The sequence below is a fragment of the Penicillium expansum genome (genome assembly GCF_000769745.1).
Source record: "Penicillium expansum strain MD-8 chromosome Unknown contig60, whole genome shotgun sequence".
Taxonomy (NCBI): Eukaryota; Fungi; Ascomycota; class Eurotiomycetes; order Eurotiales; family Aspergillaceae; genus Penicillium; species Penicillium expansum.
In genome coordinates, this window is record NW_015971399.1 from 230,879 (window position 1) to 248,186 (window position 17,308).

The 17,308-nt window shown below is 50.6% G+C and overlaps 5 protein-coding genes across 5 annotated transcripts; 1 reads left to right on the top strand and 4 right to left on the bottom strand.

Annotated features, from left to right (window-relative positions):
• Positions 1 to 376: 376 nt before the first annotated feature.
• Positions 377 to 1,897, bottom strand: ugp1 (UTP glucose-1-phosphate uridylyltransferase; the record flags this gene model as incomplete). The annotated part of the gene is made up of 1 exon (XM_016739620.1): positions 377 to 1,897. The coding sequence occupies one exon, from the start codon at positions 1,895 to 1,897 to the stop codon at positions 377 to 379; it is 1,521 nt and encodes a 506-aa protein (XP_016596364.1).
• Positions 1,898 to 4,142: 2,245 nt separating this feature from the next.
• Positions 4,143 to 8,869, bottom strand: PEX2_023460 (uncharacterized protein; the record flags this gene model as incomplete). Its single annotated transcript, XM_016739621.1, has 4 exons — positions 4,143 to 5,755; positions 5,808 to 8,472; positions 8,531 to 8,593; positions 8,663 to 8,869. 4 exons carry the CDS (start codon positions 8,867 to 8,869, stop codon positions 4,143 to 4,145), a joined length of 4,548 nt encoding a protein of 1,515 aa, XP_016596365.1.
• A 2,034-nt stretch (positions 8,870 to 10,903) lies between these two features.
• sti1 (Hsp90 cochaperone STI1) lies at positions 10,904 to 12,795 on the bottom strand (the record flags this gene model as incomplete). Its single annotated transcript, XM_016739622.1, has 4 exons — positions 10,904 to 11,056; positions 11,119 to 12,404; positions 12,475 to 12,668; positions 12,731 to 12,795. 4 exons carry the CDS (start codon positions 12,793 to 12,795, stop codon positions 10,904 to 10,906), a joined length of 1,698 nt encoding a protein of 565 aa, XP_016596366.1.
• Positions 12,796 to 13,220: 425 nt separating this feature from the next.
• On the top strand, positions 13,221 to 14,337 carry PEX2_023480 (RPC34 RNA polymerase subunit family protein; the record flags this gene model as incomplete). The annotated part of the gene is made up of 2 exons (XM_016739623.1): positions 13,221 to 13,465; positions 13,527 to 14,337. The coding sequence occupies 2 exons, from the start codon at positions 13,221 to 13,223 to the stop codon at positions 14,335 to 14,337; spliced, it is 1,056 nt and encodes a 351-aa protein (XP_016596367.1).
• A 467-nt stretch (positions 14,338 to 14,804) lies between these two features.
• PEX2_023490 (putative PHD finger domain protein) lies at positions 14,805 to 16,055 on the bottom strand (the record flags this gene model as incomplete). Its single annotated transcript, XM_016739624.1, has 1 exon — positions 14,805 to 16,055. The coding sequence occupies one exon, from the start codon at positions 16,053 to 16,055 to the stop codon at positions 14,805 to 14,807; it is 1,251 nt and encodes a 416-aa protein (XP_016596368.1).
• Positions 16,056 to 17,308: the final 1,253 nt, after the last annotated feature.

The following is a 17,308-nucleotide window of genomic DNA, read 5'->3' on the forward strand; positions in this document are numbered from 1 at the left end:
TGAGGTGTTTGGAGTTCTACTGCTCAGGATATATATCGAGTTGATAGCGGAGCAAAGAACCGTGACATGGTCATACAACCACCACTACACTACATAACTACATGCATAAATTTATATGGAATGAACGGATTGAACTGGTAATTCATTGAGAATGGTGAGCAACATCACAGTACTTGGGAATTAAAGTCAGGTCCAGACGAAAAACCCAATAAGAAAGAAAGAAAAAAGACGCTGGATTATTGTAATGTAATACAAGTACTTCTTTTGCATACTCCATGGGATCCATAGCCTCGGATGTACCAGTTAAAAACGAGAAAAATCAAACACTGCGACGGATCGGTGAACCAATTAAGACGGAAGAATCAGACGAAAGCATCTAGTGCTCGAGGATTCTCAGGCTACCCTGAACAACGCAGTTCTCAAGGACGGATCCAGGGGGAATGTCAATGGTGCTACCCTCGGAGGCGACGATGATAACAGTTCCCTTGAGGGTAACGTTGCGGCCGAGGTTAACAGGTCCAGTGATAGTAAGGTGGTCCAGCTCGACGATGCGAGGAATGCTGGTAATGCGCTTCTGGAAGTCGGAGACCTTCTTGAAGTCAGAACCGAGCTTGATGACGGGGACACCACCGAAACGGTTGGGGTCCATGACCAGTTGGCCGTGCTCGAGACGGTACAGGTCAGACTTGACGACCATGAGATCGGAGCAGGTCTTGACGGGCAAGAAGCGGCGACGGGGCACGTTGACACCGTGGGCGTTCTTGAAGTGGCGGATGGCGGCACCGACGGCGGTCTCCAGCTGGTAGATAGCCTGATCGGCCTCACCCTTCTTATCGGCGGGAATGGACTTCTCGTTAGGGATGATCTCCATCTCCAACTCGTTCTCCTCAACAACACGCTTGATAGCCTGGACGTTCAGCCAGATGTTGTTGGTGTTGAAGTACTTGAACTTCTTGATGGACTTGAACTCGTTGACGTGCTCCTTGGGCACCTGGGCGATCTCGAGCAGGCGGACCTTGCCGTCGGAATCGATAATGGTACCACCCTTGACGTCAGCCTTGGTCTTGTCAGTCAACTCCATGATGTACTCGGCCTTGGAGTCAACCATGTGCTGCAGGATGCGGAGATCAACCACGGCACCGAGGTTGTCGGCGTTGGACAGGAAGATGTACTCGATACCACGCTCGATCAGCTTGTCGAGAGTGCCGGAGTTGTACAGGGACTCGAAAACGTCACCGTGTCCGGGAGGGTACCAGTCCTGGAGGGGAGAGTCGAAGCTCTTGGGGGCGGGCAGGAGCGAGTCCTTGATAATGCGGGGGTAACGCGACTGGTTGAAGGTGATGATGTCGACGTTGTGGCCCTCGTACTTCTTGATAATGGACTGGGTGTCCTGATCGGTGTTGAAGGAGTTCATGAGGACGAAGGGCACGTTGACGTTGAAGCTACGGTTGAGGTGCTCGATCTGGCGCACGGAGAGATCGAGGAAGGACATGCCCTCACGGACCTCAATGACGGACTTGGGACCAACGCAACCCATGGAGGTACCGAGACCACCGTTCAGCTTGACAACGGCGAGCTTGTTGAGGAACTCGACGGAGGCGTCTGCACCGAGTTCATCGTAGCCAACAACCTGGGAAGGCTGAGGAGGGGCGATTTTATCCCAGTTGACGGCGTTGCCCTTGGCCTTGTCGTTCAGGAAACGGCGGAACAGGGCGAAAAAGTTGTCCATCTCGGCCTCGAAGCGCTTCTTCTCGTTGGGGTCGGTGACGCTGTCTCCGAGGGCGTTCAGGGCATTGCGCATCTGTGAGGCGGCGACGCTAGTGGAAGCATTCTCGAATGCCTGGTTGGAGGTTTCACGGGTCAGCTCTGGACCAAATGGGGGGGCGAGGGTAGCCATTGTAGGGGGAAGAATAGACACAATTGAATGAGGGGCTTCCCGAAGTACAAAAAGATTGGGTGATTCGACAAATAGAGCAATGATAACAGTGTAGCGATGATAAAGGGAAGAAAAGAGAAAGGAGTTGTCTCGTCAGGACACGTTCAGGAAAGCAACAAAAACAACCCAAAACGGGCAGGAACAGCCAAAACGGCAAGAACGAAGGTTCAAGATTCGAGGATTTCACCGCCTGAAATGAACTTACCATGTGCGACTGAGTCTTGCCATGGTGCTTTCCACCAAAGGCCTCGCTCTCGGGGGCCCGAAGGTGAGTGGGAAGAGCCTTGGAGCCCATTATGAGTTATAGGTGGAATATGAATATGGATTTTGAAGGGAACTGGCTGTTATAAGGAAATGTAAGGTCAGTGGTAGATTCAAGGCAAAAAAAAGGAAACGTGGCTCCATTTCAGCAACTGAAGAGCTCTCCAGATCAACCAAACGAGAGAAAGGAGGGGTTCATTGCCACTTGTCGATCCATTGGGATGTCAAGCTGCCGTCATAGGGGGTAGGACAACTCACAGATCAATTCCTAGACACAAAGATAAAGAGGGGAAGAAGGAGAGAAGGTCCAGTTATAAAAGAAAGGGAAAGGGAAAAAAAGGGAGATGGGAGTGGGGGAAGAGAAACCCCGTGATTTTATATTATTTGTTGTTTGACCTGTTTAGGTATTTAGTATTTATTTATGTTGTAGTACTTTATAATAACATATAATAACATATTATATGATAATATCTACATTCTCTATTCCTCTTCCTACAAAGTACTCGTATGCCATTGCCATTGCTATTTCTCTTATCTCGCTCAGTCCTCCTTGCATCCCGATGTCGTCAGTTACCAGCCACTGACATGCCCACGGGCTGGAGCTCGGGAACTAAGACCTACAGACACATTACTATGAAACCCCGTATAGATTAAGTGAGAGTTCTACAGGATTCCCATCCTAACCATTCACCATCAACTATGTTGTATACCCTGAGACCCCTATGTTGTATGCCCGGAGTACACAAGTCCACTGTCAATCCAGACCCCTTTTCCCTCTCCACCTTAAAAAGAGCTAGTCCCTACAAATAGGATTAGACCCCCACCAGATACAAGCTCTCATCCTCCTTTTTGCCTTGTTTCAGTTTCAGGTTTCAATGGTTTGGAATAAACTCAACTGATTCGTCCCTAATTATATCAATGTTGTGTTATTCCAAAACATTTAGAATAGATGTGTAGTCAGAATGTTCACCTGACCTCTATATGCAATAGACAATATAGCTAAGGCTGTAGTACTCCGTACTGTTTACTAAAATGTACGACATGGACCTAGTTAGGTAGATTGGAAAGCACAGAATGCCGGTAGAATTTTTCTCTTTCACTACAATACATATACTATTGCAAATAGTATCTCTCCTTCTAATTCATTTAGACCAACTGTGTCCAGAAAAGAAATTCCGGTCAAAGTGGCAACTGCGGGACAGGCAAATTATCGACCCCACCACGCCTCTTCCCTAAATAAATGAGGCTAATATAGTACTCCGTTCTCCGTACCTATGGCCACCATTTAAGAGATCTAAAAATAATACAGCTGAATAGACAGATCTTATATCCCCTATCCCTACCTCTTATCACTACAGTTATATCTACATACACAGTACTACCTGTATACGAGGTACAACTCAGTCTATGCATCAAAGCGCAGATCACCCAGGGCTGTGCAGACCAAGTTTCGAGAAAGAAAAAAAAAAGACTCGGGTAAAAGAAAAGGGCCCATGACCAAATTTATTTTAATATAAAAGAAGCCATGAGAATGTGATGAAAATACCAACATGTCAGTATAGCCTCGCCCCTTTAAAATTCCCAAGTGAGACATTGGGTCTGAGGTCTTAGACTCAGCCTTGTTTTCGGCTTTTTTGGGTGGCGCGAACTATTGGTTCTGAGACTATTTTTACTCGGCTATTTTCATTTTTCATTTTTTATGTCATCCATCTCCATCCTACGTGTCGTATATGTTGTATGTCTCAAAGCATCCGTTAACCATCTCAACAATTGAATTCATATTGATAGGGTGGGGGAAAAAAAAGAGAGAGAAAAGGATATCACAACAAGCACAAAAAAAAAGACACAATTAGTAACAAGCGAAAGCATTTCATATTTTCATATACTCTTCAGCCTCAATAGGCAAAGCAATTCCAAAGCGGATAATAGAAGTAAACAAGGCGATTTAAACCCCGCTAACAGACCTCTTACTCAAGAAGCTGCGACGGGGCATCTTTCTCGAATCAGGACTGCCCGCTCCCTCATTGGGTTCGGGGGTACCAGCGGTCGAGTGCGATGTAGTAGGTCTCAACCCACCATCGGAAAGCACAAAGCTGGAACGAATGGTAACGACACCTTCGCCAACAGTGATAGCTTTATCCTGACCGGCAACGGAACCCTGATCATCAACAAAGAAGGGTGCTTCGCCGAGGGTAGCGTCCGAGCCGAAGGTGGCGTGGTCAACGACGCGGACCTGGTACTGGGCGTCGGCAGTGGTGTTGGAGACACGGAAGGAGTCGTCGAAGTTGACTGTGCCGGAAGAGTTCTTGTGCGCCTTGGTCTTGTGGACATCCTTTGCGCCCTTGGAACCCTGGACGCGGACGATGACGCGGAGATTGGCGTCGGTGGGGAAGTTCGCAGCGGAGACAACGGTGATGTTGGCGGAGCCCTTCTCGCCGGAGCCGCCACCGCCGAAGACGCTGAGGCGATCACCGAACTGCGAGGCTGTGCTGCGGTTGCGGCTGTGTTCCTTCTGCGGGGTGATGGGGGAGGGGGTGGTGTCGACGAGGGTGGCGGCTGGGGTGAGACGGTCGCCCTTGACGGAATCAGGTTCCTCGATGCTGTTCAGGATGGAGGCGTTGTCATCATTTTTGTCCTTGTGGATGCGCGACATGAGCCCGTGCTTGAGGAAGGAGGCGCCGCGGACAACGTTGCCACCAACGAAACCAACACCCTTAACGGGAGCGCCGACGATCTTGCCGGGGACGGCGAAGGTGCCAGAGAAGGTGGAAGAGCCTTGGCGGGCGCGGATCACGTAGGTAGGTTTGAAGAGCAGACTCAGGCGGATCGCGCCTGATTTGCCGTCGAGGGGCAGAGTGACTTCCTTGGCTTGGAAGGGCTCCAGGGTTTCCAGGTCGATTGGCGTGGCGCCGAGGAAGTCAGCCTTGTCACCAAAGTCCCAGTCGTACACATCCACATGGAACTTTGCGCCGATGCGGGACTTGATAGGAGTCTCGAAGTACTCGTTCCAGGCCGGGTGCAGGGTCTTCTTCTGAACCTTGGTCTTGAACACGGTCTCCTCGTCCAGGCGGAACTTGCAGAATGGGTCGCTGAATCCGTTGCGATCGGCAGCGGGCAGCTCGGCGGCATCGTGGACGTCGACGCGCAGGGTGCCCATATTGTTGATGCTCTCCTTGGGGTCGAGCTTCATTTCCGTCGGAATGTACCGGGCGCTGACGGTGACCTTGCTCACCTCGCCGGACGGGGAGCGGAGGACGAGCTCGGTGGGCGTGTATAGCATACGCATCAGTGTGGGCAACGTGTCACCAGTCAGTTTGGCGACTGTGTGCTCCTCGCTGGAGTCCTTGGGATCATCCTTGTTAACTAGACGCAACGTGATCTTGGAGAACTCGAGCTCGCGAACGAATGCCTCGCCGACGTCACTGAACTTGGCGGTCGTGGTGTGGATCTTGGATGAGACATATGCGGGGAACATGTAATCGTCCATCAGAACTTCCAATTGGACATTGGGAACGGCCAGCTGGCCTTCATGGAACTTGAACACAATGAAACCAGATTCTATAGTCAATTAGCTTTGTACCATTGCCGTGGATATCGAAGCAAAACATACCATATTTCGGGAGATCGTCCGCACTAACGAAAGTGCGGGGAATGGACTTGACGGAACGAACAGACGCGGTCTCAGACGGGGTACCAGTGATTGGGCGGGATGTAGTGGTTTCCAGACTGGTACGGCCGTTAGTAGCCGGCTCGCCATTGGTAGCTCCGTTAGTGATTGGTGCAGCGCCATTAGATAGAGCCTTGGAGGCCTTCGAGTCAACGCTAGCAGACTTGGCGTGCAAAGCCTTCTTCGGGAATTCGGTGGCATCCGGGCCGGGAGTGGCGGGGAGCTCCGAGGATTCATCTTCCTCTTCAACTTCATCCTCGGGGTTGACGACTGGCACAGATGGGAAGAAGGAAACGTTATAGTGGAGTTCTCCCTTGGCGGCACCGCCGCTAATCTTCAGACTGCTGGTGATGTCCTGCTTCTCGTCGTCGATCTCATATTCACCACTCTCCGTCTCACGAACAAAGTCGGAGGCATTGAGGTCGCACCAACCAAGGGTTCGGTCCTTGTTGATAGTCTCCTCGTCCATGACCTCAACGGTCAGCTTCTCGCGTGCGCTGCGAATAGGCACGTAGACGACCTCGTCCCATTCGGGGTTGAGGTTGTTGCGGAAGGTAACAGTGCGACCACGAGTCACACCAGAAAGCAGCACGCGAGCGTAGGGATCAGACTTGCCCATGGCCTCCAAGTTGCGCAGGTTAGACGCACGCTTGAAGTGGAAGCGCATGACACCAATGGGGTCAATGTAGCCAGCACTACCAATGCCTCCCAGTGCGACAGGCTTCCACTGGAGAGTCAACTTGACGCGTCCGTCCTTGGCGCCGTGAAGATGGAACCACTGCTGGCCACGCTCCATCATCTTCAGCATGTCGTTCATCTTGATCTGGTAGCGGCCGATAATGGGATCCTGCATGATATCGCGATCGTCCTTGAGGATAAGACCCAGACGAGCGTTCTTTCGGTCCGTGACGAGGAACTCCTTGGAAGCATTCTGGAAGATGGGGTTGTTGGTGCGCTTGAGCTTCTTCGTAATGTGGATCTCCTTTCCGTTGAGAAGGAGGACACCGTAAGGGTTGAGCTTGCCAACCAAACTCTTGCTTCCGTCGAGATCCTTGGCCTGTTCCACAGTGAACTGAGCGATACCGGTGTTGACTTCGGGGGCGGGTTCGGCCTCGCCAGCCTCGTTCTTTCGTCCCTCGAGAACGGGGAAGAAGCGAATATCGGCGTGGATGGCACCGCGGTGACGGCCACTAGCTTGCACTTCCAGATAGATACCTTCATGGGTGGGCTCCTGCTCGAGTTTGTCCAATGCGAAGCTGGCAACACCCATTTCCTTATCCTTGCGGTACTCGTTCCAGTCATATGCCGCAATAGACAAGGCATCGGAGAAAGAGGTAATAATAACGTAAATAGTCTCATTCCAGCGAGGGCTGTCGGTATCGTGGATTGTCTTTGTGCGGCCGAGCTCATTGCGGTTGTTCAAAGACACCACGGCGTACGGATCGGGAGTACCAGAGAACTTATCGGGGTTCTTGAGCTGTTGAGCACCGTGCAGAGTAATTGCGACCACACCAATAGCCTGGTCGACGGGGTTTCCAGCAAGCATCTTGGCAATCTCAATCGGGAACACATTCGGATCATACATCATGGGCTGCAAGTTGGCGTGAATCTGGTCCTTGATGAAGGACTCTAGACCGGGAATGAAGTTGATATCGAATCCAAGGTGATCACCACCGAGGGGCTTGCAGACGTAATCGAGTTCGGGCTTGTCCAGGAAGCAGACGTCCACACGCTCGATGTGGGGGAATGGAATCTGAAGCTTGACTTTGACACGCATCAAGCCCGAGCAAGCCATGTCCTCGACAATCACGTCGAGACCCTTGCTCAGAACACCCTTGCCGACACGGACCTCCAACACAACCTTGGGATTGATTTTGTCCTTTGTCTGGCGCGCAGTCAAATCCGTAATGTCGTTCGGGGTGAAGCTGAACTTCCAGTCCATGATGACGGTATCGGGGTCAGTCTTAGGGTAGGTCTTTACGTGCTCCAGGCGAGGAGGCTTGGTACCGAGAACAAAGGTCTTAAGGCGCAAGCTATCCAAGAAGGCGGGGGTAGAAGTACTAAGGACCTGGTCGACAGTGTTGATGATAGTGTCGCACAGAACGGGGGCGTAGATAGGCCAGAACTTGACAAGGAAGCTGTTAATCCACTCGAGGCTCTCGGTGTCGGTCTCGAGGCGCTGCTTGGACATTTCACGGCTAATATCGTCGCGGAAGTTCCGGCGCACTCGTCGAATGGAGGTACGGTAGTAGGTGCTGCATGCTGCCATGACCATAAGAACCCAGCCCACACCACCGCCTAGCACGGCGACCATCCATGAGGCCAAGCAGGCGAAGATGATAATCCCAGAATTGTGGTACCAGTCACCGAAGAACTTATCGGGGATTCTCCCCTCCAAGAACGTCTCATGATCCAGCAATGTACCTTCATTAGCTAAAGTCGCCGCCAGCTTCTCGTCGACGAACTTCGGGGCCCAACCGGTTCTGTCACGCGCCCACCGAAGATCCTCGTCGAGAGGCTTACCCGCACTTTCTCGGGTGGCTTCCTCAGCTAAAATAGCGTTCGCAGACTCCGGTGGAGGGAGATCATAGTCTGCTTTGCCATCGGTCTAAGTAGGGTTAGCATGTAGGTCGCGATCGCATCGAAATCAACCTCGTGATTCTCACCTTATCCGTAATTACAGCCACACCTGTGGGTTTATGGGGATGGTGGAAATCAGGCGGCAATCGCTAGAAAAGACACAGCAGTTAGCATGGTGATTGCGCCGAATGAAACTCGGGCATTTTGCGACAACGCACTCCCTTGGCAGCATTGGCCTTTTCTTCCGGCGAGGCATTGGGGTCGAATTGGTATGCAGCTGCACCAGCCTGTTGGGCTTCCTTGACGACCTTTTCCTCGATGAGGTCCGGGTTAACGTGTGACTGCGGATCCTTATGCAATTCCTGGGCGGCCTCAATGGTACCCTCCATCTTCATTTCGGTCTTCTCCGCGTCGGCGGACGCCATATCGCCGGTTGGTGTTGTTTTCAGGTCGGGGGGAATTGGGAAAGTCGGGGATATTCTGGAGGTGGTCAGATTGGATCCATGGGTGGGAAGATGGGTGGGAAGATCGGGTGAGGGGGAGGGGAAGAATGCTGACTTTTGCAGACATCTACACCTAAGTAACACGTACCGGGATGGGCGTGGAGGGTGGTGAAGGAGTGACCTGGTGTATATTTATTGTATACCAAGGTACAAATATACAGAGAAAAGAAAGAAAGAAAGAAAAACAAGAGAAGAGAGGAGTGGACCGAAAGGCACAGCTGTCGCCCAGCCGCTTGCGTCAAGGGGAACTGTGGCTGGGATTCTTACGATACAATGAATATTACCATTCCATACCTTGTAGATTACCTTGTAGATACATTATAGCTTGTAAATTATGTTTAATGTCATTATGGAGAACCCAATTAAAAAGGAAGAAAAGAAAGAAAAGAATAAAAAAAAGGGGAGATCGGAAACTCCGAGGTCGATCGGAGATCAGTGACGTACATCGGAGCTGGGTCAGATTCCTTTGAGTATAAAGGTATAGAGTACTATATTAAATAATAACGAAAACCTGAGAATCTACCTCTAATAAGTGTGTTAGTCTACAATAGTCTATTTTGTATCTATTCAATTGTCAAATACTGTCAAAATCGGTCAATTGAGGATTAGGGGAGTAATAGACTAAACTCCGACTATTCGACTCGACCCGAGCTTTCAGCACCGCCACAGAGGGTCAAGAGAGGGTCAATACGGAATACGGAGAACCTGAGGGTCAAGATAGGTTTGGACCTGTTAGGGTTATTCTCAATTATTTCTTGTCTTCAATTGCCCCTTTTTAGTTTGCGGAGATCCTTATTTCGAAATTCGCCTCTTATGTACTCCGTACTCCGTTTTAAATGGCTATGAATGCTGCAAGCCCAGCCCTACCACTCTAGGCAACGAGATATGCTGAATTTCGGCGCCTAATAGTGTACTTTGTACGGAGGACTCTGTATGGTATGTTGTATGTTATAATTATCGTAAGTACCCAATTCCTTACTTCAACAATCTCGAAGTACGGAGTACACGTGGCATGCATCCAGAATGCAAGAAAAAAAACCCGGTCACATCGCACACTATCGACTACATCGTGCCCTATACCCGATTAGGTAGATCGGCCAGAGCTCTATCCACCAAAGATGTTCTTTGGATACGGAAGATGGAGAATGCGTTTAGTGTACCGAACCTCTCTCGAGTCTTGTTTTTTGTAATTTAATACATTTCACATTATACAGAAATACTAAAAGTATATTTGTACTATCCATAGTGATAGACAAGCCAAGCTGCATGACGAATCGATCTATCACATCACATCCCCTGGACTTGCACTTGGTCCTCGTTCTGAGAGGTTATTTCCACTCCAGCTGTGCGTATTGTTTGTATTGTGTGTGTGTTCGTACTACAATATAAAATAAAACCTAGATTGAATTCCCTAATGGTGATGATATGATTGGGCAGATAAAGTAGTTCGGTAAGATCTTCTCTTTTTCCCACTGGGAACCCCCCACTCATCTGCGCACTTGCGTGGCGCTTTTTCATTTTCATTTTCGCTTTTTCATTTTTTCCTCTAAGAACTGCCCAAGTGGGTAAAGATAAAGTCCATAGGTCCGAGCTGAAGCCGAGGTTTTACAAGATTAATCTCGGGGCTGGTGTCCGCTTCTATATACTCCATACATGTATTTTACAATTCGATTCCGACTGAGAAAATTCATATTTGCGAGAACTGGTTTGTATACAACATAGTTGCAACGTAAACAATTGCACGTAAACAATTGCAAGGTTGCACATTGTATTTCCAGCAAGCAGTTTAACACAATAGCGACAGCTACTATCTTTCACTATTGACATTGTTACTTTCAGAACAGTGCATGTAAGCAGAATGGAATTTTAGCAACATAGAACTAAAAAAATATGCTGAAAGATATATCGTGTCAATTCGTATTCAAATCCTCGAATGCTCTACACCCTCGAAAGCATTTACCGCCCCATGCGGATAACACCAGCAGCCATCAGCTTCTGGATCTTCATCCGCACCTGCGAGTTCTTCATGTGCTCTTGCAGCGCAGCGGGATCGCTCTTAGCCTGCTGGAGAATGCTCTGCATAACGGGGTCCTGGAGGACGGCCATGATCTGGACAGAAGGTTAGTATACTGCATGCTAAATAACTTCGTTCGGAGTATATCAAATCTTACCTCGGGGTCGTTTTGGATACGAGCCATGGTCTGCTCCTCGGTCTCACCGGCGCGAGCGCTGAACTGGGCGTCCAGGCACTTCTGCTGCTGCTGCTCGATCTCGCGAGCGTGCTTGCCGTCGTCGTGGTCGGCGGCCTCGGTGAAGGTGTCCAGGGCACGGTTGTATTCCTTCATGGCGATCAGGGCAGCACCCTTGCGCATGTACGCGCGGATGAACTTGGAATCGCGCTTGATGGCCTCGTCGCAGTCCTGCACAGCACCGGGGAATGCCATGAGCTTGATGAGGGCAGCGGCACGGTTGGAGTAACCGCGGGGGTCCTCGGGGGCACGCTTGGTCATCTCGGTGAAGGCGTCAACGGCACCGGGCCAGTCACCTTCCTGGAACTTCTGCTGGCCGAGCTCACGAGCCTTCTCGGCCTCGCCGGCGTCAATGTAGGCGTTCTTCTCGGTCGTGCTCTTGGTCTTCTCGGCGTTACGGAGCTTGGTCAGGGTATCAGGGGTGCGGTGCTCCATGAGCGACTTGTTGTAGAAGTCGATGGCCTTGGCGAGGTCACCGAGCTTCTCGTACGAAGAACCAATTCGGGTATAGGCCTTGGCCATCAGCTTGAAGTCGGCGCGCAAGTCGCGGCCCTCCTCGACAGCATTTTGGCAGGTCTCGATTGTGCCTTCGTAATCGCCCTTCTCGAACTTGGCAGCACCAATGTTGTTTAGGTAGGTGATGTCCTTGTAGAGCTCCCAGGCCTTGGTGTAGTGCTCGATGGCCTCATCGAGCTGCTTCTTCTTGTAGAAATCGTTACCAATCTTCTTCTCGGCGTCAGCAGCCTCCTTGGCCTGCTTCTTGGCGACTGCCTCCTCATCAACTGGTTCGGGCTCCGGGGCAGGCTCCTTCTTGGGCTGCGAGGTGCTGGGGTTAGCAGCAGGAGCAGGAGGCTCGGCTCCCTCGCCACCGAAGTTCATATCAATACCGAGAAGCACACTCATCACCTGCAGGAAGCGCGGGTCGCGGATCTCCTCTCCAACACTGTTAGGGTTCTGTTGGATCTTCTGCAGCTTAGCCATGAACTCCGCATCTCCCAGCAGGGAGGCGGTCTTGGGGTTGTTGGCCAGCTTCTGGAACAGAGCTGGGTCGTTGAACATGCCACCGAGACCTCCTGTTGGGTCTCCGCTGACACCATCTGCGGTAGCCTCCGCGTTGATGGCGCGCTGGGTCGCCTCTAGGCCGGACTTGGCCTGTGCGTTGCCAGGCTCGATCTGGAGGGCCTCGTCATAGGCATCGTGCGCAGCCACTGCCATCAGTTAGCACTTCGTCACAATCCAAATTGTTCCAACACTTTGTGCGCAACTGGGATAACATACAAAGATCTCCGAGACCGCGGTACGCAGCACCCTTGCGGACATGGCCCTTAGACCAATCGGGCTTGATCACGATCGCCTTCTCGGCATCTTCGAGGGCTTTTTGATATTCGTTCTGGGCGGTGTAGACAGCGGAGCGGTTGGAGTAGAGGATGTGGTTTTCGGGCTCGATGGCAATGGCCTGAGAGAATTTCTCACTGGATTTTTATCAGCCTCTCCTTTGACGAAGTCACAATGTTAAAGGTGGGGTAGCGCGTACACAGCAGTGGAATAGTCCTTAGCAGAGAAGGCCTTGTTGCCCTCTGCCTTCAAAGCGTCAGCCATTTTTGTAGTGATATGCTAAATTGCTCAAAAAAAGGAGAAATGCAGATCAAAAACAAAAGCACAAGGAACTGAAAGTGCTGAGGTCATGAGCTTAGTCGCCCGGAGCTTCTCGAAATTTCCGTTGCTATCTACTGCCTCAGGCAGGAATAATTTAAGCCTCAGGCTACAGACACCTCAGGCATGAACGCTGACATTGAAGCTCCGCCGGGGCTAAACCCTTTTAGGTCAAATCCAGTCCCCGCCGAGAAAAAGTCGCCAAAAAAACACCATTTGTGATTCATTCGTGACTCAAATTTGCCGACATCGACGCACCATGGTCCTCTAACTTACTTCCTGGCTCTAGCACGCTCCCTTGAACATGAAAAACCACGAGCCTCTTCGAATGAACCTTGATTTTGCCTGATATCTCCGTCGCATCTCCAACAATGGCCTCCGCGGGGTCTCAAGTGGCCGAGCTTGCCTCCAAGCTTTACGATGCATGCGTTAATGAATTTGACCCCGATCACCTGTTCTATCAGAACGACTTCCTCAATCTCAAAGTGATCCCGAAGAACGACGTTGCGCTACTATTAGAATGCACCCAGAGCCTCGTCAATCAAAATCTCTTTCGACTCCTCCAAAAAGACGGAAAGCTCACGTGGAAGCTCATTGACCGCGAGGATGCCGAGAAGTAGGAATTGCATGCATCTCTGTGTCGGTAAATCACATAACTAACCCCTCCTCCCTTTCAGGCTCCGCAACCTCACTCCGGACGAGGCCATGGTCTACAATGTCATCCACTCCACAGAACGAACTGGTATCTGGGTACGGCACATTGGAAATCGCACGAACCTGCACAAGTCGATTCTCGACCGATGCCTGAAAGCCCTCGAAGGGAAAAACTACATCAAATCCCTCCACAATGTCAAATACCCCAGCCGCAAGATGTACATGTTGGCTGGGCTTGCTCCGAGCGAAGAAGTAACTGGAGGAGCCTGGTTCACAGACGGTGTACTGGACGCCAACTTCATCAACAGCGTTGCAGGCTACATCGAGTACACCGTGAGCCGGAAGAGTTGGTACGAAGTCCCGGCCTCAGACCGCAAAAACAAGCGCATCAAGACCGCCTCAGGCAAGGCAGACGTCAAGTCCGATGAGAAAACCTACCTCCCCTACCCCCACGGCTACGCAGGATACCCGACCGTGGCGCAGATCACCTTGGCCGTCAACGAAAGTGGCATTACACCGGTTCGCCTGGGCGAAGAGAGTGTTGTGCAACTCCTCGAAATGCTCTGCTACGACAACAAGCTCGTCGCATTAGGCAACGGCGAGTGGTACAGATCCCTGAAGAGCCCCGAAGCCGTCAAAGCGAACCAATCCCGCAAGCCGCCCGTCGATGGCGAGGATCTCTCCGTTGCAAACAAGCACCTTGTGAAGAACGGCATGACCGAAGCCCCTTGCGGCCAGTGCCCAGTGTTCCGACTTTGCGCGCCAGGCGGCGCAGTGAGCCCCGAGACCTGCGAGTACTTCGACCCGTGGCTGAGCAATGGGCTTGGGTTCTAAGTGGATTTGCGAGCAATGGCTTTTCCACGAATATCTGATTTCTGACTTTCGGCGTACTGTGTGCGCCCGTGTGCCAACATGTTTGCATGGAAGAAACAAAAAAAGGGGATATGTGCATAGCGATGGCGTTTTCGACTTGATTTGGTTAGGCTCCGGCTCACTGGTGACCCTGGGAATATTGGGCGCTGGATGGGCACGGCTTGGACATACGCTTGGCTGTAGCTGGGAATGGATACTTAGGAGGAATCTCCGCCTCCTGGTTTCCCTCGGGGATTAGTGTCAGTTTTTGTCTAGAATAGGCAGAATATGAAATTGATTCCGTTTAAACACATTCGAATTATGCAGTAAAACTAGTAAGAAGTAGATCTTTTGTCCAGCCCAGTCCAGCCCAACACCATAAAAGTCCCTCAAACGCCGTGGGTATATCAACCGTCATACAGATCATAGAAAAAGAGGAGAATAGAGGATCACTTGCCCAAAGTACGTCTGCACTCATCGCAGTACCAAGTGCCAACCGGCTCGCGCGTCAGACCAACACACTTCCAGTGGAACCACTCATAGGGACACTCGTCATTATCGCAAGCTACCATATCCCCATGGCTAACAGTGCGACAGGTACAATAGACCTTTGAATCCTCATTACCCTCATCCTCATCCTCATCCTCGACATCCTCATCAGCAGCACCATCACTCTTGTCAGAGTCCGATGTATCAGCACTGCTGAGCATAGAGTCATCATCCTCATCGCCTTCTCCATTGGGAGATTTCTTTGACGCCTTAATACGACCACTGGCACTGGAAGAGCGCTTAATCGGCTTTCCGCTCGCAGTCTTGAGCTTCTTAACTTGCTGGTGCGGCGCGACCTTCTTAGTCAGTGCCTTCTTGATACCGATGCTAGCACGGGGGCCGACACTGCCAGCACGGCTGCCAGCCGGTGTGCCAGGCTTCGGTGTACCAGGGCCCATGGAAGACTGGCGCAGATTCGAAGAGGCTACGGGGAGTGTGTTGAGGGATGGGTTCAAGCGGCGGCGCTTGCTGTCCACAGCTCCGGCGGAGGATTCGCGTTGGCGTTGCTGGAGATGTACGACGGCTGCTGCTGCAGGAGTAGCGGGTGCGGAGCTACGTGCTGTGGTTTGTCCAAGTTGAGCTGCGGAACCAGCCGCGCGAGGAGTTGTGGATTGGTTCAAGCGCTGCGCAGCAGCTAGGATGGGATTCGTGTTGCCGGAAGTCGGGTTGAGGGGTGTTGAGTACGCGGGAGAGTCGGTAGGGGTGGAGTCAGGGAGAAAGATCTTGGGTGGGTTGCGATATTTGTTTTTGGAGTCGAAGAGGGAGGGGAGAGGCGGGTCATTTGTAAGGAGACCTTCGTTGACTAGATCACGAATGCGCACGTCGAGTCGCTTGATCTGCCGATCAAGGAGGACGCATGCCTTCTCGCTGAGCTGGATCTTCTCGTTTTGCAGCTCGTGGGATTTGTCCATATTCTGTAGGATAGTCTTGCTGTATGGCTCTTCCTTTGGGTTGGGCGTCAGACTGCCGTTCAGTTTGATGAATTTCTGGATGCTGCTGTCGCGAGAGTTGATTGTAGCGCGGCACTCCTGCATGACCTTGTCCTTGGCCTGGATTTCCTCCATGAGGTGGTTGATCTCAGCTGGAAGATTCGCCACATCGTGGACGAACTGCTCCAGCACAGTTGCACAGTCCTCTGCACCGTGTGCCATTTTGGATTCGGTCGCAGGGCGGGTTGAAGATGGCTCCTATCGGGAGGCTGACAAAGTGATATTCAGCTCAACAGGGCTCGATGTAAGCGCTTGCTCCGATGTTGATCTGATTTTACTGAATTTAGATGACCAGATGAACGCCTGGCCTTTCCTCGCGTCGATATTTGGACACCCATCATAGGGGACAAATTGGTTGAAGTCGAAGATGTGCTGACTCATTGATGACTCATCTTAGGATCGGCGCCGAGTACGTCCGAAGTATGGACGTCTCTTCCTACCTGATGCATTTGCATTTTGGACTTTTGACGTCCTATATATTATTTAAGACTATTAAATATCATCTTCTGAGATAAAGTCACTTTGTACAGAGTTTATTCGTCAAAAGCTGCGCTTTTCTGCCTTCATTTGGAGCCAATTTGGATTTTACAACAAGCCCACTGGAAGAATAAAAGACTAAATCCCGACATACTTTGACTGAGCTCTCTGAAACTGGAAAGGTTATTGTTAGTGGAAATAAGATTGGTATTAGAACTTTCTGAAGACGGTTCGATTCTCAAGTCTCTTTTGAAGAAAGAAAATACTCGTGAAGGATTTCTATGAACACCCGAATGAATGTGTAATATATCTTTCTCTTTTAGGGGCTTGTTGTGGAAGTTCTACTGCCATCCTGTTTATACAATTTCATGAATTTATATGTTATACATTGTGCGGGCAGCTCATGGGGGATATTTGACGGATGAACTATGATCTTGGATTGGTTTGACCAAGGTCAAGGGTGATAATGAATTCAAGTGATGTTGATATGCTTATATAGCCTCTGCTTGATCGAGTTTAAGGGTGTTACTGAATTTTCAAACCCTTATATCCTTTCTTGCATGGCTTAGTTTCAGGGATACGCATAATCTACGAACCTTGAAGCGCTTTCTTGTGAATATATCTGCTGTCAACCTTTATGGCTGCGAGGACTTCGAGCTTAGTATATGCCTTTCTAGGCCTCTGACACATCGTGGGGAATTGGGTAGTCACAAGAGTTTAACACCTGGGAAGTGGTTATGTCGTCAACTAGAATCAAAGAATTGCACCTAATTATAGTGCGAGCTAGAATAATGCACCCAAAGGAGACGTGCAAAGAGGTCAACTCTGTAGGGCCTTAGGTATGATTTCGCTAGTAGAACTGCAATATATTGCCCTTGAGGAACGAAGGAATTAATCTCGAGGTGAATAATATAACAACTCTGGAGCTTGGTTCTATT